This window comes from Ictalurus furcatus, chromosome 23, assembly GCF_023375685.1.
Source record: "Ictalurus furcatus strain D&B chromosome 23, Billie_1.0, whole genome shotgun sequence".
In the NCBI taxonomy this organism is placed as follows: Eukaryota; Metazoa; Chordata; class Actinopteri; order Siluriformes; family Ictaluridae; genus Ictalurus; species Ictalurus furcatus.
This window is the reverse complement of record NC_071277.1, coordinates 20,362,324-20,388,330: the sequence shown is the minus strand read 5'-3', so window position 1 is coordinate 20,388,330 and position 26,007 is coordinate 20,362,324. Positions and strand designations below refer to the sequence as shown.

Sequence of the window (26,007 nt, the reverse complement as noted above, 5' to 3'; positions counted from 1 at the left end):
CTTCCATATATATGATATAAATATATCATATAAGTATATCTTAAATGATAGTGTGTAGTAGGATGCATATAGAGTATACTGTATATGACCTGGATATATGTTTAAGACATGGAAATACTCTGTGGGGAACAAAATGAGTGGGATTTGTAACTTTTAAAATGGAACTTTTACACTCATTACTTGTTAAATATGATCATTATTGTATTAGAATATAATCAAGTGAGGAATATAACTCCAGTATACATTGAGAATACGAAGTATATTAAGCAGTATATGAAGTAATTTAGCCTTTAAATGAAGTTTAAAGTTCACTTGAGTTCATATTACACATTCACTGATGAAATCCTCACGAGCTTGGGGAGTGTGTTAATATTTATATATGAAGTTTGTTAAATGAAAACTATTACAGGTGTTAAACAGGCAATACACACGATCGTACTAAGTAGTATGTCGGGTTAGTACGGTACTTGTGGTACACTGCACTGTTTAGTACGATAGTATACTATGTAGTATGTGGTGAGCGGTTGTCAAGGTAACCGCTGAAGCTTCGTCACGGCTGTTAGCTAACTAGCTGGTTTATTATTAAAGCGTTTATTAAAGCATTTTTAAGGCTACTTCAGGCGTCACATGATACTAATGTGACAATGAACACGCTAATCTATCTTTATTGACGTTGTTTCTGTCATTATTTATTCATTTATTCATTTATTTCGACAGTTTGCTGGCGTAATAGGGACAGAAACGGGTTACCTCAGATTGATATGTTTAACACGCCCCAGGACACGCCCCCTCTCAGCCCGAGTAAGACTGGACCATGAATAATACATGCAGAGAGATATATTTTAAGCCTCAACACACGGGAATGCTGGATAGTTTTATTTTTTGTAGTTCTGTTTTAAACTCTTAAGTAACATCTGTAACTTCGGCAAAGTATGGGATAGATTTTGTGTTCCTCCTCATTTCGTTGTTGCTATGGGTGTATGCTTGAGGTCATTATCTTGAAAGGTTCATTTATTGCCAAGTCTTAACCTCTTGGCAGAGGCAACCAGTGAAGGAGGTGTGGCCTATGTGTCTGTCAATCTGAGTAAAAGGAGTTATATATTCTTTATGTCTATCAATCTCAGTGTAGGAGGTGTGGCTTCTCTTTGTCTGTCAATCTTGGTAAAAGAAGTATGGCATCTCTATGACTATTAGTCTCAGTAAAAGGGGCGTGTCTTCTTCATGCTTACCAGTCTACGTAAAAGGGGCGTGTCTTCATGTCTCTCAGTCTCTGTAAAAGGGGCGTGTCTTCTAGGTGTCTATCACTCAGTAAAATGGGCATGTCTTGTCTTTGTCCATCACTTAGTAAAAGGGGCGTGTCTTCTCCATGTCTCTGGGTCTCCATAAAAGGGGCGTGTCTTTATGTCTCTCAGTCTCCGTGAAAGGGGGGTATGTCTTCTCTTCTCCTCTATGTTTCTCAGTCTCAGTAAAAGGGGCGTGTCTTCTCTATGTCTGTGCACTACCTGTATATAGTGTCTGAAATGGCTTCTACACCAGTTTTACCTCCTGTTTCTCAGGTGTTGAGTTTCTACATGAACCTGCGTTAACGTTTGGGTCTCTAATTAACACATTTATCTGTAAAGCATAATTCCCACATGCACTTAATTTTTATTTCTGTAGAGACATCTTGTGAAGCTCAGGGACGATCCATTAGCATGTTAGCACACAGGAAACCAGCTGTTTATTTATACACACATCCTGAGCTGCGCAGGTTAATTGCTTCACCTTTGTGCTTTATTGCACAGAGCCTCTGTCATGTCCCTAGTTGGCTTTTATTTTGATTTTATAGGCTTCTGGGTCTCTCTCTCTCTCTCTCTCTCTCTCTCTCTCTCTCTCTCTTTCACACACACACACACACACACACACACACACACACACACACATTAGTTATCTGATTGTGGAAGCTTTTGCCATTCATAAAGCACAATAAGTACTCTTTAATTATCTTGCCTCAGGAAGAAAACGAGCTAGGCGTCTGACGAGGAGCCTGAGGCCTTATTAATGTCCTTGCTGTAATTATAATAGATCGAATCCCAGTAAACAAGCGCACACTTGCAGATTTAAGACTAATGAGACGGCGTGTGAAATCCAGTTCGTCTCCTCCTCTCTGACAGGCTGAAACGCCAAATCTGGCATAAATCCTCCTCTTGAGCTCTGGTGTGCAGTGCAGCGTAGGTTTAAAAAGATAAAAAACCTGTTTTCCTAAAGCCTGAAAAGACAGGAGCATATTTAGATGTGTGAAATGCGATTTATTGCTTTATGGTAGGGTTTTTAAAAAAAGATTTTTTTCTCTGTTAATTTAAAAATAATGAACTTTGAAAATAAGCTCACCCACTTCTGAACCTGTCCCCTGTAAAGCGGGTGTGGCCTCCCTGTCAGTCCCATTGAAGGAGGTGTGGCCTCCGTGTCAGTCCCATTGAAGGAGGTGTGGCCTCGGTGTCAGTCTCAGTGAAGTAGGTGTGGCCTCGGTGTCTGTCAGTCCCATTGAAGGAGGTGTGGCCTCCGTGTCAGTCCCATTGAAGGGGGTGTGGCCTCTATGTCAGTTCTATTGAAGGAGGTGTGGCCTAAGTGTCTGTCAGTCTCAGTGAAGGAGGCCTTGGAGAGTTATAATATCCCAACATGAAGCCTAAATCTTCTAAAGCCTGTGCAATTACTCCATGTCACTTTGACAGGTGCATTGTGGGTAAATGAGAGTGTTTTCTGTAGCAGTGGACGGTTGTCTCCCTCTTGACGTGTGGTGGGAATCCCTCTCTCTCTCTCCCTCGGCATGCAGGTAATAGTCTTCTGAAAGGATTTACAGGGAGAAATTGAGGGATCGACTCGCTGTAACGCCTCAGGAAGTGGAGTTGTGCTCGTCTCCCACAACCCCCTTCATGTTTCTCCAGCTGAGCCTCATTTTACTCGCAGGAAGCTTCTTCAGATGATGTGTTGAGCTGCTGTTCAGCGTCGGTGTTTCCTCATTGGCAGCGTGATGAAATGACAGCTAATTAGTGTAAAAACACAGCAGGGCGCGAGGCGGCTCATCTTCACGTGTGCGCCACGGGTGTGACATCGTATCAGTTCATGACAGTTCATCTGACATCGCTCTGCTGTTAGGATTACGTAGGTTGTCTAGTGTAGTAATAAATTGTAATAAATTGTAATAAATTTCCCAGTAAGAATAATCCACAGTAAACAACTTAAATTTCCTGACAGCATCTCTACACCTTTGCCCTCATTAAAAACGGAGCTATAAATATACAAAAATATAAAAATTGGAAACTGTTCTAGGAAAATAATTTACTTTATCAGTGTAGAGTCAGACATGTTTTTGGGAGGTGGAAGGAAACCAGAGGAAAACATGCCAAACCTGGCAACGCAACCAATCTCAGCAGATATTTTATTCCTTACACTCTGCTTTTAAATACCTTACCTCACCTGTGTGCTAGTCTGCTTTTACATGCCTTACCTCACCTGTGTGCTAGTCTGCTTTTAAATATAGACAATCTAGTTGGAAAATATTGTTGTATTTTGTAGTAATTTATGGTAATTTTTTTCTTTACATTATTAACTTGAAGAGAGAGAATAAAGAGGGAGAATAAAGAGAGGGCTGGTGAGGGAGCGAGTGTTTGTAGCTGCTATAGCGTAAGTGACAACAGGAAGTAGTTTCATGGATTTTCCACAACTATAAACAGATACAAGTATGATGTGTTGTACTGGGTCACGTGTGATGCCGGATAGAGCCCGGCTCGTGCCGCGTTCATTTATAAGAATACAGATGTTATATATCTTATATTACACTTTCGAGATTTGGTGTAGACACGCCCACAATCTGCAGCCCTCATGCGTATGGAAATTAATATTACTTTCTGCATAATCTGGTCAGACCTGCAAGTCCGTGATCAGATCGGGAAACTGCGTAACCGCAGAGAGTGGTTATTCCCAGAGCGCCCATGGTTTTTTTTAAAAGACTCCCAGACAGACATCTCCAGGATTCAAACCTCGGCCGATCTCGTGACAACATGGCAAAACCTCTGACAGCTGCAGCAGGCTCAGGGAGCACGCTCATGCATTATTAATACACACACCACAACAATCTCAGTTTGTTTAGCAAGTATTTCAGTGTATTTCAGTGTATAAAACCACAGTATCTGTGAGGGTGTGAATAACACGGCTAACAGGGTTATTTTGAGCTCGGAATCTCAGCTCTTCATGTTGTTGCGATTATCAATTGGTGTCCCACTGGGTTTTATTGAGGACCCATCAAATTCCATGGAGGAGACAGGACTCTGGTTAATCGCAGAGGTTTCCCCTCGCACACACACACACACACACACACACTCACACTGTAGCTCTGCTCTCCCGGTGTGTGATGGATGAGGCTGTCGGCTGTCACTGAGCTCGTACAGCAGTGATGGACGGTTATGAAGCAGCTCGGAATCGGCGTTTGATTGAGCTGTAAGACTCTCGCTGTGAGCAGTTACAGTAATTCTCATGACAAACACAATACACACGGTGTTAAATCACTAATACATGATGTGTTAAAGCACCGTGGAGTGTGTCGGAGGAGAGTCAGAGGATATAAAGGCAGAGTTTGTGCTGCAGCGTGGTCAGGGGTCAGAGCACACACAGAGTATAGGGTCATATTTCTTTATTAAACATCCTGGAAAGTTTGAATCTAAACAGCTGATCTTAGAATTAGGTTAGAATGTCTGGGTGTGGAACTGTCTGGGCGTGGCTTAATATTCCAATGAGCAAGCTTGATTGACAGGCCTCTTGAGGCAAGCTTTTTCAATACAATATGAAGTGATGTAATGAGTACAGTATTGTACAGTTTATTGAGAGGCTACAGCGCTTCTACTGAGACTGACAGACACAGAGGCCACGCCTCCTTCACTGACACTGACAGACAGAGGCCACGCCTCCTTCACTGGGACTGACACACAGAGGCCACGCCTCCTTCATTGAGACTGACACACAGAGGCCACACCTCCTTCACTGGGACTGACACACAGAGGCCACGCCTCCTTCATTGAGACTGACACACAGAGGCCACGCCTCCTTTGTTGAGACTGACAGGCACATAGGCCACACCTCCTTCATTTTTACTGAAGCACAGAAGCCACTAACAAACAGAGGCTACACCTTCTTCAATGGAACTGACACAGAGGCCACACCTCCTTCACTGAGACTGAGATACACAGAGGCCACGCCTCCTTCACTGACACTGAGATACACAGAGGCCACGCCTCCTTCACTGACACTGAGATACACGGAGGCCACGCCTCCTTCACTGACACTGAGATACACGGAGACCACGCCTCCTTCACTGACACTGAGATACACAGAGGCCACGCCTCCTTCACTGACACTGAGATACACAGAGGCCACGCCTCCTTCACTGACACTGAGATACACAGAGGCCACGCCTCCTTCACTGACACTGAGATTCACAGAGGCCACGCCTCCTTCACTGACACTGAGATTCACAGAGGCCACGCCTCCTTCACTGAGACTGAGATACACAGAAGCCACGCCTCCTTCACTAAGACTGAGATACACAGAGGCCACGCCTCCTTCACTGACACTGAGATACACAGAGGCCACGCCTCCTTCACTGACACTGAGATACACAGAGGCCACGCCTCCTTCACTGACACTGAGATTCACAGAGGCCACGCCTCCTTCACTGACACTGAGATTCACAGAGGCCACGCCTCCTTCACTGACACTGAGATTCACAGAGGCCACGCCTCCTTCACTGACACTGAGATTCACAGAGGCCACGCCTCCTTCACTGACACTGAGATACACAGAGGCCACGCCTCCTTCACTGACACTGAGATTCACAGAGGCCACGCCTCCTTCACTGAGACTGAGATACACAGAAGCCATGCCTCCTTCAGTGAGAAGAGATACATAGAGGCCACACCTCCTTCCTTGAGACTCTTTCCATTATGTCTGTTTGATATGTTTATTAAATGTGTTTTCTGTCTTGTTTCTTTTTGTCTCAAATCCATTCTCTCTTAAAATTCTCTCTCTCTCTCTCTCTCTCTCTCTTATTTTCGTGTTTCTAATCTTGTAACGCAATCTCTCTGATTTCCCATGATATCATGTCTTGTGTAATGAACTGTTTAACTGCATGATGAAGTTTAGAACTGTAAATAATCCTTTGCAGTGTACGACTCTTTCCCGTTTGTCCTTCACAGCGTCAGCACTGAACTGAAAATGAGCGACATCTACGAGTCGGCCGCGACCTCGCTGGGGCTCTTTAACAGTCCCTGCCTGAGTAAAGTGGAGCTGCGCGTGGCGTGTAAAGGAATCTCAGACCGGGACGCTCTGTCCAAACCCGACCCCTGCATCCTGCTCAAGATGCAGTCACACGGCCAGTGGCTCGAGGTGAGGCTGCTCTCACGCTTCCACTTTCCCACTGAACAGAGTGAACTTTCATAAACACTTTCATTCGTGTGTTATATCAGAACCAGGATTTCTTTTACAGTAAATTAACGGAAGAAAATCGAAGCTAATTGAAGACGTCGTTAACAGAAAAGGTTGTTTTTTTTTTTTTAGAAAATCAGCTACTCAATTAACTGAATGTCAACGATGTCAAATAATTAATCTTATCTCGGAAGCTAGCATCGAAAATCTCCCATTATTCCCACTTCTATCTAACATCAACTCTAACATCAGCTAGCATTATAGTACAGTTGTGTTTATGTTTAAACGTGAACATAATTCAAATGTATCCACTGTAATTCATTATAAACCAGTATATCAACGAAAATTCCCAGTATTCCGACTTTGTCTTCTTGACATGTCTAAAACTTCCAGGTTTTGTCAGACAATTGCGACTCATAATTCTCACTGTGAGGCTGATCAGATTAACCAAAGGCCTAGATGTGCAGCTTTTTAATGTGTGTGTATGTGTGTGTGTGTGTGTGTGTGTTGCATATGTTCTCAGCGAGATCTCTCTGTGTGTTTTGTGCCAGCTGAACAGCCGGATCCCTTCTCATCGCCCCCTTCGTTCCTCATTAGCCGTTTACGTAACAGCGCCGTTCCTGCTCCTTTAGTGTGTGTGTGTGTGTGTGTGTGTGTGTGTGTGTGTGTGTGAGTGTGTGTGTGTGTGTGTGAGTGTGTGCGAGTGTGAGTGAGTGTGTGTATTTCCGCTTGAGGTAATATCACATGGAATATCGTAGACTAGTGTTCGTTTTATCACGCTCTGTTTCCTGAGGCAGGCTGTTGGGGTCGTCACATCATTTTCATCGTTTTCATCATTTCGATCTCGCGAGTCCTCGAGGCGCCGTCGTGTCCCTCTGAGACGTTTAAGCGAAATCGAGTGCGTTTGCAAATCAGTGCCGTGTCCGTGTGAAAAAGAAAGGCCCGGAATCTTCTCAGCTTGTGTTTTGAGCTGTATAACAATGCTAATGAGTTAATACTTCCAGGCTAACCCTGCCTTCATTAAGTCGCTGGTGTTGCTTGTAGGGACCGATTCTGCTGTGCCTTGTGGGCGTGGCCTGTCTTTTTAGTTCCAGTTAAAATCGCTAGTAGCTGTACAGTTTATATAGCTTCTAAAGCTAAGTAGTTAAACACAAATGAAACGATGCACTAATCAGCGTGAAAGTTTTTGTGTGTTTTACCGGCTACGAGTTTATTGGGACCTCGTACAGACGAGTGGTGAGCAACGGTCTTAAAAGTACGCTGAAACTGCAGTGAGCCGGAGGAGGTGTGATTAGAAACCCTCGTAATAAATCTGTTAATAATGTAACAATAGCAGCTCATCATTTCTGAGGTCTGTAATTTAACGGTCACGCTGAGAATGCTAATAACGCACGTAGTGCAAAACCCAGTCCTCAGTCGGGTTAGTCGTCATCACTGGTGATTAGGGCGTGTGTCCTGAGGCGCGTTCAGAACAATTCTGCACTTCAATAAGAAAAATGAAATAAAAGAATTATTCAAAGCACAGCAGATACATCTGAGCCCCGTACAGAGAGAAGGCTAATCCACTCTTCTTAGCTAGTACAGTACAGGCACACTGTTGTGGGCGTGTTCCACATTGAAATGCCACTGTGTGGGCGTGTCCCACTTTGAAGAGCCTCTGTCATGGGCGTGTCCCACTTTGAAGTACCTCTGTCATGGGTGTGTCCCACTTTTGAGAACCTCTGTCATGGGCGTGTCCCACTTTTAAGAACCTTTGTCATGGGCGTGTCCCACACTGAATCACCTCTGTCATGGGCGTGTCCCACACTGAAGTGCTACAGTTTAGGGCGTGTCCCATTTCCCAAGTTTTATTGATTAGAGGTGACTGAAAATCACATGTAGCTTAGCGAGCATTAGCTATCCAACATTAGCTAGAGAGCTAAGTATGAAGTATCGCCTCATGTTACTGTATCAAATAACTGTTTTTAATTCCAGAAGCGTCCTCTGAGAGGTGATTTCCTTCCCACCGCACTTCCCCTCGTCCTGTTAAAGCAGACCTGATGAGCTGAATCAGAGGATTTTCAGCAGCGAAAGCACAAAAATGTGCAGCGTGGGTTAGGGTTAGCGTGTGCTGCGTCCGAAGCTGCGTCTCTAATTGCACACTGCGCACTTCACACTGTGCAGTAAATAAAGTTTGTAGGTCAGTAATGTCTCGAAACGGAACTGATAAATGATTAGAGGTGTGCGTTGGGACTGGGACACCACACGACCAGCACAAAAACTTCACAGGAGTAAGCAGTTAGGGACAGAAAAAAGTCACGTTCATTAACACGGCAGAGCGTCGGGTTCTCGCGTGGACTGAACGCTTAACGAGGTCGTGTACTCGTCCTCAGAAAACGCATTATGCTTAAAGACAGTCATTTGTTTATATTTTGAACCCAAAAGTTCAAACATTGTAAATATCGCAGGCGAGTACGAATAAAAAAACAAAAAGTGCATGAGGGACCCAGTTGAACCGCATCAGAACAGCTCTCACAGGAGCATCCAGCGCCCTCTGGTGGCTCCGCCCCTTCCACGACATCATTAGATCGCACAAAAATCGTTTAGTGCGAAAAGGTGTCGCGCGTTCCAGTAGTTTATGCATCATCCAGATGTTAAAGACAACGTGAGACGAATATTCAGACAGTTTTTCCCTCAACGTGACGTATTTCTCAGCGGAATATTCCGGTGGGAGGGACTTCGGTTTTGTCCATTTGGATTTGATTGATTGCGAAAAGTCGGCGTTCCAAAACAAATCCCTGGCTCCTGTCATCGTTTCCTCTTCGTTGGTCCCTAGCTGGCGACAGGGCGGATTTTGAGCTTCACACGTGATGCCTTTCCATGTTTTATGCTCCATGGCGATGACCTTGGCGTCGTGGAGACCGAGTTGGTGGTTTTTCAGGTCCTCCTTGATTTGCTTGTACGAGTGTGTGTGTGTGTGTGTGTGTGTGTGTGTGTGCTCGGTCCGTCGAGAGATTTACGCCGAGCCTCGAGCAGCTTGAAAGTGTATGAATTATGTAAAAAGTGAGAAAGTGCATGTGAGAAGATAAAACCCTGCAGCTGCAGCTGACTGGATCCTCTCGAGTGCCACGTCATCATCTATCTATTTATTCATTTAAAAAAGTCTCCATCCATCTCCATCCTCTCGGTGTGTGTGTGTGTGTGTGTGTGTGTGTGTGTGTGTGTGTGTGTGTGTGTCGCTCCCAGAACGTTCTACAGGGATGTTGTGTGAGGAGGCGGGGCTTATAGGGATTTCTAATGGTTTCGTAACGGTAGTTTAATTGAACTTGTTGGTTCTTCATGGTTATGATGGCTTCTCTAAATTTGTGATGAAGTCCTACGATGTGACGGAGTTCTCTAATTCAGACGTAAACGAGAAGCTCCACCGGCGTTACGGTATCGTTACCAGGACAACCGCTGCTGCATAACTTATTGATGGTTGTGTCGTGAATACAGTGCACGAGTGCACTTTAGATCGATATTTCAGTGCTGCTTGTTCCATTAAACCTGCACCATTGATTTATTTGACGCTTGTAAGACATCGGTGTCTCTGCAGACTCGGGTTCCGCGCTGGCTTCAGTACGGATGAGAAGATGGCGAGTTTTGAAATAACTCTAACAGGAGCGTAATGTATCAGTCAGGAACAGCTGAAGTGAACGCAGCTCTCACAGAACTTTCGAGTAACACATCTGTCTGCGGTTCTGGATACTGATGCGTGGGGTTTCAGTATTAAATCCTCGCTGCGCGCTGAAGGTCACTCTTCACTAACGTCTCTGGTCCGTCCGGGCGATCCTTATACGTTCTGTACAGAACAGAACAGAAGAAAGTATTCCCCTGTAGTCGGGATAGGGTTCTGAACTCGACCGCGGTAAAGGAGCTGAAACCCCTGTCCGATACGGAGACGCGTGCACGAGCGTTACGCCGCGCACCGAAACGAGACGAACGCTTACGTGAGCCGGTATTTTCCACGAGCTGAAGATGGAACTCTTTCTCTGCACGCTTTCTGGAGCAGGACGTGGTGATGAGATTTAAAAGAAAATCTCAGTGATATTCAGATCTGCATTTAAATGTGATCCAGGGCTTGTGTTTACTGACGCAGGAACAGCCTCGGATTTCCACAACGGCCTCTCCACACGACTCAGCTCATCCTGACACACACACACACACACACACACAGACAGAGACAGAGAGAGAGAGAGAGACAGAGAGAGAGAGACAGAGAAAGAGATACAGAGAGAGAGACAGGGAGAGAGAGAGAGAGAGGGAGAAAGAGACAGAGGGAGAGAGAGAGAGAGAGAAAGAGACAGAGGGAGAGAGAGAGAGGGAGAGAGACAGAGGGAGAGAGAGAAAGAGACAGAGAGAGAGACAGATAGAGAGACAGAGGGAGAGAGAGAGACAGAGGGAGAGAGAGAGAGACAGAGGGAGAGAGAGATACGGAGAGAGAGAGGGAGAGACAGAGACAGAGAGAGAGAGCGAGAGAGAGGGAGAGAGAGAGATACGGAGAGAGAGATACGGAGAGACAGAGAGAGAGAGAGAGAGAGAGAGAGAGAGAGAGAGAGAGGGAGAGAGAGATACGGAGAGACAGAGAGAGAGAGAGAGAGAGAGAGAGGGAGAGAGAGAGAGAGGGAGAGAGAGGGAGAGAGAGAGAGAGAGATATGGAGAGAGAGATACGGAGAGACAGAGAGAGAGAGAGAGAGAGAGAGAGAGAGAGAGGGAGAGAGAGAGAGAGAGAGAGAGAGAGAGAGAGATACAGAGAGATAGAGGGAGAGAGAGAGAGGGAGAGAGAGAGAGATACGGAGAGATAGAGGGAGAGACAGAGAGAGAGACAGAGGGAGAGATAAACTCTTCATAACTGCGTTGTCCTCTTTATCTCCTCTCTCTTTTCTTCATTTCTTTCTTCCTCCTGTTTATCTTCCCTTTCTTGTTTTAATATAGCTTTTTCTTTCATTAATTCATTCACTCTATATTTATTTATTTATTTGTATATCTTTTGCCTTTCTTTCTTTCTTTCTTTCTTTCTTTCTTTTGTTCTGAAGGAAAGAAAGAGTCACTCCATCTGAAGTGGTCCAGTGCAGGTTGCTCCGGGTTTAATTTGAATACTTGTCTTGGCGTACCCAGCAGTTTTAATCATTTGAAATGTTTTGATTTGTACTGGGTTTCGCTGCGTGGTTTAAATAACTCCTCTACAGTAGCGTCCTGCTGTAAATGAGGCTGGAGCTAATCTCTTCAGATCTGAAGAACGCTGTGATAGATCATGCTTCACTGTTACCAATATCAAATGCAGTTCAGACCTCAGTCATAATCATAATTACTGTAAAATACTGTACAACTCAGTCTGAAATTCTTAGCTAAAGTCTGTCAGAGTGTTTCGGTATAATTACCTCCCAGAACTGTCTCACACGACCGCGTCCCTACAGAGCACGCTCCCGCCTCCGAGCGCAGGATGACACGACCGCGGTTATCGCGTTTCATCCGCGCGCTCTGAGATGCAATTTATTATATACGACAAAAGTCCCACAGCGGCTTCTCCTACTGCAGCGAGTGGTTTATGTGATATTCCAGTTTCGTGCATAAGTTAAATTCTCAGCTTTGGATGGAAACACAGCTACAGTCAGTTAGTGTGAGGGGAAAATGGATTAAAATGGAAACACTAACACCCTCTGAAACTATAGCCTAGCCTCGTGTTAGATATCCAGAACGTTCCGTATTTTATGGTTCCGGTTCCTGCGAACAGTGAGAACAGGTCTATGACACGTAGGCTACAACTTTTTGTCCAGTTTTCGCATTTTTAAAGCGATGAGCGCTCACACGCGAGCACAAAAACGCATGCACACGGTGTGCTCAGAGGCGTGTTTTTAAAGGATTTTTCACGGACAGGAGTCTGGGCTGAGCCGCGGATGATTAACGGTCCGGCTCACACCCCTGTGCCTGAGTGTCTCTCTCTGAAAGTAAATCCCATGCTTCTGCAGCATCACACTTGGCTCTTGTGCGCTTCAGAAATCTGACAACTATTTTTAAAGGAGAACTTCTCCAGATGTGGGTCAGGAACCATCAGGGAGCGCTGTTTCTGAGCATCAAGTCTACGTGCTGCTGATTTACTGCTGCATCTGCTCAGACTGAGTTTAACCTTTGACCCTGAACAAAAAGTACCGAATAAAACAGTGAATCAGTCTCTTCTCTCGTGCTCTCTTTTCTCTCTGTCACTGCTGCTTCTTCATAATTCATTAAACACATCTCATGTTCTGCATCGTCTAGCTAATAAAGTGAAAGTGAACAGTGTTAGCATGATAGCACTGCTACTCCGGCGTTTCTTTCGTCGCCAGCTTCCTCTCTCCAAACCGATCCAAAAAGCAACCTGCAGAACGTTTTGATTTGAAAAGTTGAGGAAAGTTTCTGAAAGCGTCTGAATTGCCTTCCTGCAGCGCGTTTCTGCTCGTGCCTCGTTCTGGAGGAAGCGACAGAGTCGCACAGCTCCGAGGTCTCGGAGGAAATCAGCGGCTGCCATTTTGTGTCTGACTGACCGATGAGGGAGTGATGAAATCCTCCATCCTCCATCACATCCTCAGCAAAAACACACGGCGTGAGAAAGCAAGTGTGAGAGAGAGAGAGACCGGTACAGTGAAGCCTGAAGTTTTGTAGAACTTTCCGTATATCTGCATGAAAACAATTTCATTCCTGAGACGCTGCATTTCTTCTGCAGTTCCATGTCATTACCGTCAGATTGCTCCAGGATAGGCTCCACCTCACACACCTGCTCCACACGTTCTGCATCTTCGGCAATTAAAATTTGGAGGACTTGGAATTGGATTACCTACCTAACCAAAAACTGGATGAAAAGACATGCTCCCAAAAGAAATGGCACCCCTACAGGCCCTAGACAGTTTATTTTTTTAATTTCTGATTTCTGTAGCTATTTGTACAACTACACGTATAAGTGCCAACAGATTGCAACATGGTGCACATGTAGCTTTTATACATAATTTACCAAGCTAGCATAACGCAGCAGTATCAGATCGAGCTTCTAATGTAGTTCTCTTCTCACTTATAACTTAATGTTATGTCAGTCTATTGAAGGAAGTTTGAGAAAGCAAGTATGTCTAGCAGTTAGCACGAGCTCTGTTGATTACTCCTGGCTGGCTCACCACTACACTACAATTCATCCATCTTCAGCAACTTCTCTGTCAGTGGTGCAGCTTTTATTTATGATTATGCAACATCAGCATTTTTCAGATTACTAAGTCTGTTGTTTACCGCTAGCTATCTTGCTACTTCAGCTTTTATTAAAGAGCCAGTTATCATGAGCTATACTGTATAATATTTATTGCATCTTTCATTCTGTCTAACGTTGAATGAAAAAAATGCGGCTAGCATGATGTCTGTTATTTTCTCCTGGCTGGCTCACCACTTCATCTTTTATTATTATTTTACTACATTTATTACAATTACTACATTATTTAGCTTAATGTTGGTCTCCTTTCTAGTAACATTGATCCAGAATACCCCGTGGTTTCTCATGTTCGTGTCTGCTCATATCTCTATAGGCTTAATGCTGTATTGTTGCTGCATTTAGTCTGCGGCTCAATCTCAGACAAATCACTGGAGTCAGATAGGCTTCATGAACGTCATTAAATCCTTTTCTTTTCCCTCGAATCTCACAGGAACTTTACAGAGGCGTGTACACGGAAATCCCCAGGGTTTAGATGAACAGTACAGCGAAAAAAACCACGCTCTGCTCATGGGGCGCCTTCGCTCCAGGCGTCTCGCTGTAGACTTTATAGTTACAGCGAAGCAAGATTTCGTTTAAAATCCCATAAATCCGTCTCCAGTTCAGTGATGAATGATATAAAGAATCCTGATGGAAATCTGTGTGCTGGTTTCAACATAACGGATAAAAATGTTACGCGCAGAAAGGTATACGCAATAAAAAGGGCTTTGATCTAGCCACAGGCTTGTGCTCGTGAGGGTGAATACTAGATTGAAAGAGGATTCAAATCCTTTATAGTTCTTTGCAAAATTATTTAAAAAAAAAAGAAACTGAAAATGTAACAGTTCTGATGATTTATACGTAGAGTTTATTTTAAAGGTTGCCTTGATATCAATATCACATGATAAGCGTTCTAATACATTTAACAGCCAATTATAAAGCAAATTCCATCAATATTATAAACAGTATAAACATGCTGCTTAGAGATGACCTCCACATTGATCAGGGGGATCGTTTGATCTGTGACTTAATGGGCAGATGGTTTTTAAAATGTTTTTGGCCAGTGTTTCTGGCTGATCTTATGGCAGATTTGTGATGATGATGTGATTGGATTTTATTCAAATAACATATATATGCTTATTCTTTTATACATTATAAATATGTCTGCATTTCGAAGTAATGTTGTTGAATGTCTGTGAAAGAGTTAGTTCCTGTGCTCACTTCTGTTATAGCAGTTATAAACAGTCATTCCTTCACCAGCCCTCTCTTTTATTCTCTCTCTCTCTCTCTCTCTCTCTCTCAAAGCAAGTATGACTAAAGAACTCTTATTATGTTACTGAGAATTGTAAACTCCTCTGTCCTGAAGATGCGGGAAAACTTTAAGTTACAGCTTTACCTCTGAACGTTCCAAAGTGCTGACACTGGAGACTCCTTCCGTAAACGCTAAATGGACACTGTTAAATGAGCTGTTACTATAGAAACGATAATGTATAAGAGCAGGCATATTAATATTAACCTTCACTCCTGTCAGAGCGGCTTCTATAGAAAATAAATCAATACCTTCTGACCATTCAGAATCCCAAGTTTTCTTGTAACAAATATCGCCTTGCCGTGTCCCTGCAGGTGGACAGGACGGAGGTGATACGGAGCTCCATCAACCCCACCTTCTCCAAAGTGTTCACCCTGGACTACTACTTTGAGGAGGTGCAGCGTCTCCGCTTCGAGCTCTACGACATCAGCAGCAGCCACAATGGTACCAAGGAGGTCGACTGCCTGGGGGCCATGGAGTGTACGCTGGGACAGGTACACACACACACACACACACACACACACACACACACACACACACACACACACTTACATATTCGCACATCCATACTGTAAAGTAAACTTGCTGGGAGCCTGAATCTAGCAGCCGGTTGCTTTGGGTTCTCCGTAACCTGCATGTTTTTAATCGGTTGTTGGAAATCTGCTGTGGTGATGTCAAAAAATTTCAACATTAAACATTACATTTCAATTAAGCGATAAATAATTGTTTAATTTTGTATCATAGATCACTGAACATACGTGAACTTTAAATACAAGCCGATTGGCATCCACGTTTCCCAGTTCTCCGACGTTTCCTGATGGAGTCACAGAAACCATGCTGTTTGTTAAAATGTGTAATATCGTAGTTGAAATACTTTACAGTGCATGTTGCAGTGATGTTAGTGTACAGGAATATGTTCCGTTTTCAGATTTTGGGATATATTTATCACCTAACAAAATGTGCAGGAGTTTGTTTGTGTCACTCCGAGAGACTGAAGGAAATTCCCAGGGTTGCAGAAATGAGGAAAGTTAGACTTGGAAAGGAAAGTTCCTAATGGTTTGTTTTGACTTCTGGTTCTCTGAAAAATCTAGTTTAGTTCATACATAATCTAAACCCACCATCACCGCTCCGTCCGACTGAAGCTTGGTGTTAAGTGAAGGTTCTTCCTTTCCCCAGGGTTCAGTGTTGTTCCGGTTCAGGAGTCAGTGCAGTTCATGTTTTGCTGCAGTGTATCTTAGACTGCACTCTAGATGATAGCTTATTTTATTCCGGCTCAGCCTCTTTTATGTCTCTCTGCAGTCTTTTAGTTGATCAGACTCCAGGGTCACGCTTATGGGCGAGTAGAAGTCAGGTCCTGTCTTTGATCCCTGAAACTCATTGAAGCTGTACCGTCTTTCCAACTCCATCCTGAGGTGTTTTTTTTGTTTTGGGTTCTGCTTTTAGTTCTGTCAGGGGTAGTTGAAAAGTTGAATTGTGAAGTTTAGGAACTCTTGTACCTTCACTACAGCTAAGGGCACAGCTATAACATATATATATATATATATATATATATATATATATATATATATATATATATATATATATATAACATCTATATCACATCTGTCTAATATCTATATACATCTATATCACATCTAAATATTTGGAACATTAGACTTGGGAATGTTCCTCTAGGTTTGTGCTGACTTTTGAGTCTCTGTAAAATCTAATTTAATTCATACATAATCTACACGCACCATCACTTTTCAGTACTACTGAAGCTTGGTGTTAAGTGAAGGTTCTTCCTTACCCCTTTTCTTCATTTTATGTCTCTATATCACATCTCTGTCATATCTATCACATTCATCACATCTATCTCACATCCATCAAATCTAATATATCACATCTATAGCACATCTATAACACATCTAGATCATATCATATTATTACATCTATAGCACATCTGTAACACATCTAGATCATATCATATTATTACATCTATATCACATCTGTAACACATCTAGATCATATCATATTATTACATCTATATCACATCTGTAACACATCTAGATCATATCATATTATTACATCTATTCACACTGATCACATCTATAACAAATCTATATCTATAATCACATCTATACAGATATATAAAATCTAGATCACATATAACACATCTATAACACATCTGTGTTGATATAACTAATATACAAGGTATAATTTCTTTAAAAAATAAAACAAAGGAGTGGACGTTTTAATTGGAATTTCTGCACAGGAATTTTAATGAGTCTTATTCATATAAAACCCACAGTCTAAAATTCCCAAACTGAAGGTTAAAGCTATAGAAAAGAATCATTTTAACTGCTATGAATCATTAGCAATGAACAGACCCAGAAGGCAGTACACTTTCAGACATTTTCACCACTCAGCTTTCACCAGTAAACATCTGGAAGGCAAGATTCGGATATAAAAATCGTGTTTGGTCCGATGAAGGAGAGACGACAGCGTCGGTGTGCTGAGCTGACTACATATATATATATATATATTGAGCAGGAAAGAATATCATGCTGATGACTGGACTGATTTGTTCAGTAGAACTGATTCATTGCCACATGTTGGTCTTTTCTTCACACTTGTGGCTCTGAGACGTTCCGTCTGGCGTCTGTCGTCTCCTTCGACACGGCTCTGCTTTCTTTCTTAGTAAAAATGAGCTCGGACGTGAGAGACGTGACGGTGCTTCTTCTGTCTTTTCCGTCCCTGAACAGATTGTGTCCCAGAGAAAGCTGTCTAGAGCTCTGCTGAAACACAGCAACACCGTGGGCAAGTCCACCATCATGGTACGCTTTCCCTCCTCCCTCTTCACTTTATTATTACATTCAGAACATCTGTCCATGGTGTTAGCTCGTTTTTGTTTTCCTGACTGACAGGTGATACTGGGTCCACAGCTGGCAGAAGCTGAATTACATGACCACTGACGATTTTCTGTTCACTATCCTCAGCTTGATGCTGCATTTTGCATAATAACTAACACTACACGCAGCACTGGGCCAGTATTAACCAACTGACTCGTTAGCTTAGCTAATGTTACCTCATCTGTTTTCCAAACATTATGTCAACTATTGTAGCGAGTAGTTATTGACCCTAATCTCATGGTCATGAATTTGAACGGCTGAAGATGATTTAATTTATTTATATAAATTATAAATGATAAGTTATATAGTTTAAGTTAAAAGAAAAGGTTCAATGCTAACCCCACCCCCTAAGCCTAACTTTAAACTGGAGGTCTGAATTTTGCAGTCCGTGTTGAATAGCTAGCATTAGCCATTATAGTGCCTGATTAAAAGCTAGTATTTTATGCTAAGCACCGCACCGAGAGACGTCACATGATCACGTTTACGGTGACCTAAGCTCCTCCTCCTTTTCCCCAGAAACACCGGTCAAATTTTAAGGACGATTTCAAATCAAAGCTGACTCTCTTATTTCATGTGCCTGGATGGATGATGCATTAATTAATCAGTATTATTTTAATCAGTAATATAATTACCCATAATGCTGTGTGTGTATTTGTTTATGGTGGTTCCAGGTCACAGCGGAGGAACTGACGGGGAATGATGACTACGTGGAGCTGTCATTCAGCGCCAGGAAACTGGATGATAAGGTATATGTACACACACACACGCACACACACACACACACACACACACACACACACACACACACAGTTAGATCTTTATTACAGAGTACCAATGGAGAGGTTATTTTGATCATCTGAGTGGCAGTGTTATTACACTATGAAGCTAACATGAGGACACGCTGTATACAGGAAGTAAGAGACAGACAGACAGGAAATGAGGTCAAGTTTAACTCTCAGACGTCTGTGTCTATTTTTGTCTGCTTTTCATACTCAGGTTTAACAGTCAATATAAATATTTCAGATAGAAACACGGTATGTTATACTATTTATTTTCCAGCATGTAATGGATCAATGATAAAATTGCAGATCAAAATAACTTACGATTAATTCAAATACGGTTTTCCATGAGTTTTACTCATTTCACACAGTGGAAGTGACATGATGCAGGTTAAATTATTTAAGCTTATTTCAATAAAGTATTAGAATAAAGTGCTTTCCTCTGCTTCTCCTACTCACAGCCCGTTTTCACCGAGACACGCCCACTGCTCATTAATATTCATATTCAGTATTGCCTGCAAAGTTTTACTCAATACATTCCTGCTCAAGCTACTGACGTGAACGGAGAGAGAGAGTAACAGAGAGAGAGAGAGAGAGAGAGAGAGAGAGAGAGAGAGAGAGAGTAACAGAGAGAGAGTGTGTGAGAGAGAGAGAGAGAGAGAGAGAGAGATAAAAAGAGACAGAGAGACAACGAGGGCTGAGAAATAAAGAACAAGAAAGAAAGTTAAACTTTAAGCACTAATTGAAAGAAAGAGAGAATGAAGGAATGACACTGACAGATAGATGAGGTAGAGAGAGAGAGAGATAAAGAGAGCGACTGAGCAAAAGAGACATGTTGATAGAAGAAGTGTGACAGAGAGCGTGAGAGAAATGAAGACTGACAGAGAGAAAGCTAAACTTTAAACCCTCACTGAAACAAAAAGAAAGAGGTAATGATGGGAGAGAGAGAGAGAGAGAGAGAGAGAGAGAGATGCATACACACATACAGGTGAAACATCCAGGAAAACTCATTCTTGTGTTCCAGGTAAGTTCTCTCATTTTAGGACATCATCTCTCTCTCATCTCTTTCATCTCTCTCTCTCTCGTTCCTCACCCATTTCTCTCATCTCTGTCTCATCCCTCGCCCATATCACCCCTCTCTCATCCTTCTCTCATCCACGTCTGTATCATCCTTGTCTCATTGCTCTCTCACATCCCTCTAATCCTTCTTTCCCGTCCATCTCTCATCCTTCTCTCTTATCCCTCTCTATATCATCCCTCTCTCATCTCTTTCTCATCCCTCTCATGAAAAGAAATTCCAGACACAGAGTTGGATTTCCCTCTGATCATGTCACTCATCCAGAGGCGAATCGTTCTTTTCAAATGACTCTTTCGAATGAATCGGGGGAATTGATTCACAAGCACAACAACTGATTCACCCTCTAACACAGGTTGTGACTTCTGCAGTGAATCAGTGCAAGCTATTTTGTATGTATTTATGTATGTATTAATGTATGTATGTATGTATTTATTTGCATTAGTCTGTATTTTATGGTATTCACGATAGACATGCTGTTCTGGAATTCACAATAACTTGCTGTTAATTCTGTGGGACAATGTCCATTGTTAAAAGTGCTATACAAACCAAACTGAATTGAATGAAATATTCCCAAAATAATACTTGAGTATAGTAGCGAAGTATTTCCAACTCTGTAAAGCTACGGCAGCGGTGCTCATCCCTCGTTCTCTGCTTCTATCGAGTGAAGGGAGTAAAATCAAGTGAGATGAGAGATGCTGTGGAATTTCACCCCGACTCCAGTTTCAGCTAAACACGGTCTAACCATCGTAGATGAAGAGAAGGTGTTCATGCAGAGCAAAGAGTCATTTACTTAAAGGGACGAGTTGGGTTAGAGCAAACATCTGGGAAACAATTTCAGCAGAAGATCACATTCAGGGGAAAAATCCAGTTGTTTAAACGCCTTGTGTTTGTGTCATATCCTTCTTATTTCCTGATTTTATTCTGAAGCACTGAAGGTGCAGTCGAGTCGCATAAAGGATCAGGGGTGGTTTTGTCTTCGCTGTTATCAGGTGTCGTGATGGATGAGACAGTGTGTTGTGTTGTTGTTTCCCTGCAGGACTTCTTCAGCAAATCAGATCCTTTTCTGGAGATTTACAGAGTGAACGACGATGGAACACAGCAGCTGGTGTACAGGACAGAGGTGACACACACACACACACACACACACACACACACAGTTTTGGTTTGGTCCATTTAGTCCAGGTGGGCGTGGCCAGTTTCTACGTAATCTACAAGGGGCATGTGTGTAATGTGCAGTAGGTGCAGCCCTGTTCTTCCTGGATCTGTCAGGATCCTCAACATTTAAAGACTGTGTTTTTTTTTGCTTTCTGTTCACCTCGTGGGATTCTCCAAAACATGATTTCAAGTTCATCAGCGAGTTCATTTGAAAGTGGCTGGGAAGAAATGGGGTGTTTAATTTGAGTGTGATCGCGCAGGTCATTTGGGAGCGCTGTGCGGTCGTGGCTGAGAGACGCTCTTTCGCTTCTTCCATTAAATTCACAGTAATGGAGCTCAGCAGGAGAAACGTCCACGAAATCGAAACGCTTTCATCGAACTCTGAGGATAAATTATGTGTTTGAAAAATGCAGAGTTGTCCGTGTTTTAGTCACACACACACACACACACACACACACACACACACACACACTCACACACACACATTTTAAAGAACAACTCCGGCAACTTTTACTGCCTTCGATGGAGGTGGAGGGGGTGGGGCGTGGTGGTGGTTTCGGGGTGTTCACCTTACACGATATACGGAGGTGTTTATCGAGGACGTTTTCATAGACAAAACGGACAATAAGCGAGTTCTTTAATTCCCGGGGTTTAATCATGAATTCATGAAGCCTGTCGTCTTTTTTTCCCCTGAACAAAACTTGAAGTCAGAAAGTCTTAGGCCGTTCTGTACATCGCTTCGTTCTCTCTCTGTATATATTTAAACCTGAACGCATTTACCGTCTTCTGCATACATGAGCTCACAGAGAGCCACGATTGGCTACTGTCGCTTCGAGTATGCCCCTCCCACACAGAAAGCACTGCCAGGTGATGGCGCTGTCTAGGAGAGTGCTTCTAGGACTGTCGGACGGCATCGGGATTCGAACGTCCGGCAAAAAGTGTGGGAAAAGGCGTCAAACAACGTGGGGATTAAATAAGCCCCGCCCCCTAATGCGAGTAGACATCACAGTGCACCAAGTTTCTTATAGAATACGCTTGTAATGTCATTGTACCTTTGTGTAAAAGTCATGAATGATCAAAATAAGATCTAATGCGTTTCTTTTTGGTAGGATTTTTTATTATTACATTTGCTTGGACTCGCTCTCCAGACACGTCTTCTCTCCAGATACGTGCGCTAAACAGCGTCGCGGTGTCAGTGAATTCATCTGGTTCTATTGAACTGGAACTCGTGTGTGGTAAATAGTGACGGAAAGTTTTTAATGCCGTGCGTTTGTGGACTGAGACGGCGAAGAACATTAATGAGTATGCTTTAAATGAGAGGATTCCTCACCAGGTCCTGCTGCTCCATCACAGAAATATAAAAATATCAAATCTAATATGGTTTCTGAGCATGACGTGTGCTCCTGTGTCGCAGACGGTAATGAACAACCTGAACCCGGTGTGGAAGACGTTCAAAACCTCCCTGAACTGTCTGTGCAGCGGCGACCATGACAGGATACTGAAGGTGATCCGTCACACACACACACACACACACACACACACACACACACACACACACACACACACACACTCTGTTGCATTTTGCACTGATCAAAGTAAACTTAACAGAATCTTTTAGAAGATAAGCTGTATTTTTAAATGGTCATTTCGGGTGGAAATGGCTCTCTGATTGGTCGCGTCAGCACCGGGCTGGTGGATCACTTTCTGATTGATCATAAAGTCAGTGAGAGTGCGAACTGCTCTCTGATTGGTCACAGTAGCATCGGGATTGGGAATTGCTTTCTGATTGCTTGCCGTGGCAACTGAGAGGGAGGTACTGCTCTCTGATTGGCTACAGTAACATTAACTCATCAAAGCGGCATTGGGTAAACGCTTCCTGATTGGTCACAGGGGCATTGAGGTGGTGGGAGGAGAATTGTTCTCCAGGAGAGGCTGCTCTCCAATTGGCCACAGTGGCACTGGGCATGGGAGCTGCTCTCTGATTGGTCATTTTGGATGGGAATTGCTTTCTGATTGGTCACAACTACATTGTAGGTGGGAATTGAGTTGGCAATGACAGTGGGAACTGCTCTCTGATTGGTCACATTAGCACTGGGAGCGGGTACTGCTCTGTGATTGGTGACAGTGGCATTGGGGGTGGGAATTGCTCTCTGATTTGTTACACAGGCACTGCTGGCAGAAACTGCTCTCTGATTGGCTACAGAGGCATTTGGGGTGGAAACCGATCTCTGATAGGCCACAGTGACATTGGGCGTGGGAACCTTCACTACACACTGAACACACTGAACAAAAACAATAAACACCATCACTGCAAGACTCCCCGCACTTACACAGCGAGTCGAGGCGGTCCTCAGTCGAACTGTCGCAGAACAATAATCAGGTTCACGCAGGGAGGTTGATGTCGTGGGAGAAACTGTGGTCCATATTTCCAGCAGAACGCCTTTTAGAAACACAACTGTGCTCTCGGTGGAAGCTGACTCTGACTGTGCAGGACAGAATCAGCCCCCGTGATGCACCACCAAGCGTGCTGAGGAGGAAAACAGCGTTTGTAAAGCGCAGAGGGGAACTGTTTCCTGTTTAATCATTCCGTCCAACTTCACTCTTAAAAAGTCCGATAAACGCTAACCTAAAAAAAGTCTGTTTTAGGATAAGTAACGTGAAGATGTTGGACAAGAAGCCGTAATGACGTAAGCGTGCTCCGGCCCGGGACGTTAAGTACAATGTGAGTGCGGGGGAGGGCGGGGGGCGAGGGGAGGGGCGAGGGGGGAGGAGGGAGGCACTCTAGATCTATCAATTAATTCACCTTAGACTTTTTAATGCCCCTGTTGACTCACCCATGATCCCTGGTTAATGCACTATAGATCCCAGTGACTACTTAAGATTCAATGAGTGCAAGAACTTTATTCAGAGACACACACACACACACACACACACACACACACACACACACACACACACACACACACATGATGGAGGAAGAATATGCCTCAGTCTCAGCGGGAGGAAAAGGTCACACTGTCCACACACACTTTTCTTTAACATCACTGTCAGCGTGTGAGGAATAACTGGAGACGTCTGATCTGTGACTCGAGAGACAATAAAAAAACAAACCCTCTGTGTGTGTGTGTGTGTGTGTGTGTGTGTGTGTGTGTGTGTGTGTGTGAAATAAGTGTTAGTGCCATCAGATTCAATTAGTCAATTGATAATCTAGTAGGGTGAGACAGCTGGGGATCGGAGTGTGTTGAACAGTCGGTGTTCCTCTCCGCAGTGCTCTGTGTGGGACTGGGACTCCAACGGAAAACACGACTTCATTGGCGAGTTCAAAGCCACTTTTAAAGAGATGCGTGGAGCCACCGACGGCAAGCAGGTAACACACTCACCTGTATATAAACAACACACTCACCTGTGTACAGATAACACACTCACCTGTATATAAACAACACACTCACCTGTATATAAACAACACACTCACCTGTATATAAACAACACACTCACCTGTATATAAACAACACACTCACCTGTGTACAGATAACACACTCACCTGTATATAAACAACACACTCACCTGTATATAAACAACACACTCACCTGTATATAAACAACACACTCACCTGTGTACAGATAACACACTCACCTGTATATAAACAACACACTCACCTGTATATAAACAACACACTCGCCTGTATATAAACAACACACTCACCTGTATATAAACAACACACTCACCTGTATATAAACAACACACTCACCTGTATATAAACAACACACTCACCTGTATATAAACAACACACTCACCTGTGTACAGATAACACACTCACCTGTATATAAACAACACACTCACCTGTATATAAACAACACACTCGCCTGTATATAAACAACACACTCACCTGTATATAAACAACACACTCGCCTGTATATAAACAACACACTCACCTGTGTACAGATAACACACTCACCTGTATATAAACAACACACTCACCTGTATATAAACAACACACTCACCTGTATATAAACAACACACTCACCTGTATATAAACAACACACTCACCTGTGAACAGATAACACACTCACCTGTATATAAACAACACACTCACCTGTATATAAACAACACACTCACCTGTGAACAGATAACACACTCACCTGTATATAAACAACACACTCACCTGTATATAAACAACACACTCACCTGTGTACAGATAACACACTCACCTGTATATAAACAACACACTCACCTGTATATAAACAACACACTCACCTGTGTACAGATAACACACTCACCTGTATATAAACAACACACTCACCTGTATATAAACAACACACTCACCTGTGTACAGATAACACACTCACCTGTATATAAACAACACACTCACCTGTATATAAACAACACACTCACCTGTATATAAACAACACACTCGCCTGTATATAAACAACACACTCACCTGTATATAAACAACACACTCACCTGTATATAAACAACACACTCACCTGTGAACAGATAACACACTCACCTGTATATAAACAACACACTCACCTGTATATAAACAACACACTCACCTGTATATAAACAACACACTCGCCTGTATATAAACAACACACTCACCTGTATATAAACAACACACTCACCTGTATATAAACAACACACTCACCTGTGAACAGATAACACACTCACCTGTATATAAACAACACACTCACCTGTATATAAACAACACACTCACCTGTATATAAACAACACACTCACCTGTGTACAGATAACACACTCACCTGTATATAAACAACACACTCACCTGTATATAAACAACACACTCACCTGTGAACAGATAACACACTCACCTGTATATAAACAACACACTCACCTGTATATAAACAACACACTCACCTGTATATAAACAACACACTCACCTGTGAACAGATAACACACTCACCTGTATATAAACAACACACTCACCTGTGTACAGATAACACACTCACCTGTATATAAACAACACACTCACCTGTATATAAACAACACACTCACCTGTGAACAGATAACACACTCACCTGAGCTCAGGTGCGATGGCAGTAACACTGAGACTGTTTTATTTTCCAGCACCAGCACAGTGTGAGTAAATGAATGTAAAT

The 26,007-nt window shown here is 43.1% G+C and overlaps 1 protein-coding gene across 4 annotated transcripts in view; it reads left to right on the top strand.

Annotated features, from left to right (window-relative positions):
• Positions 1-26,007, top strand: part of cpne4a (copine IVa) — a 47,311-nt gene that overhangs the window by 2,195 nt on the left and 19,109 nt on the right. The window contains exons 2-9 of one of the 4 annotated variants that reach the window (XM_053611204.1): positions 6,228-6,417; positions 15,302-15,481; positions 17,732-17,803; positions 18,550-18,624; positions 20,772-20,855; positions 22,305-22,394; positions 24,159-24,257; positions 25,976-25,987. In XM_053611204.1, coding sequence (XP_053467179.1) covers positions 6,247-6,417; positions 15,302-15,481; positions 17,732-17,803; positions 18,550-18,624; positions 20,772-20,855; positions 22,305-22,394; positions 24,159-24,257; positions 25,976-25,987 — 783 coding nt within the window. In that variant the 5' untranslated portion in view covers positions 6,228-6,246. Of the gene's footprint in view, positions 1-6,153; positions 6,418-15,301; positions 15,482-17,731; positions 17,804-18,549; positions 18,625-20,771; positions 20,856-22,304; positions 22,395-24,158; positions 24,258-25,975; positions 25,988-26,007 lie in introns of those variants that run through there. The other 3 variants (XM_053611205.1, XM_053611206.1, XM_053611207.1) reach the window with 3 other exon arrangements.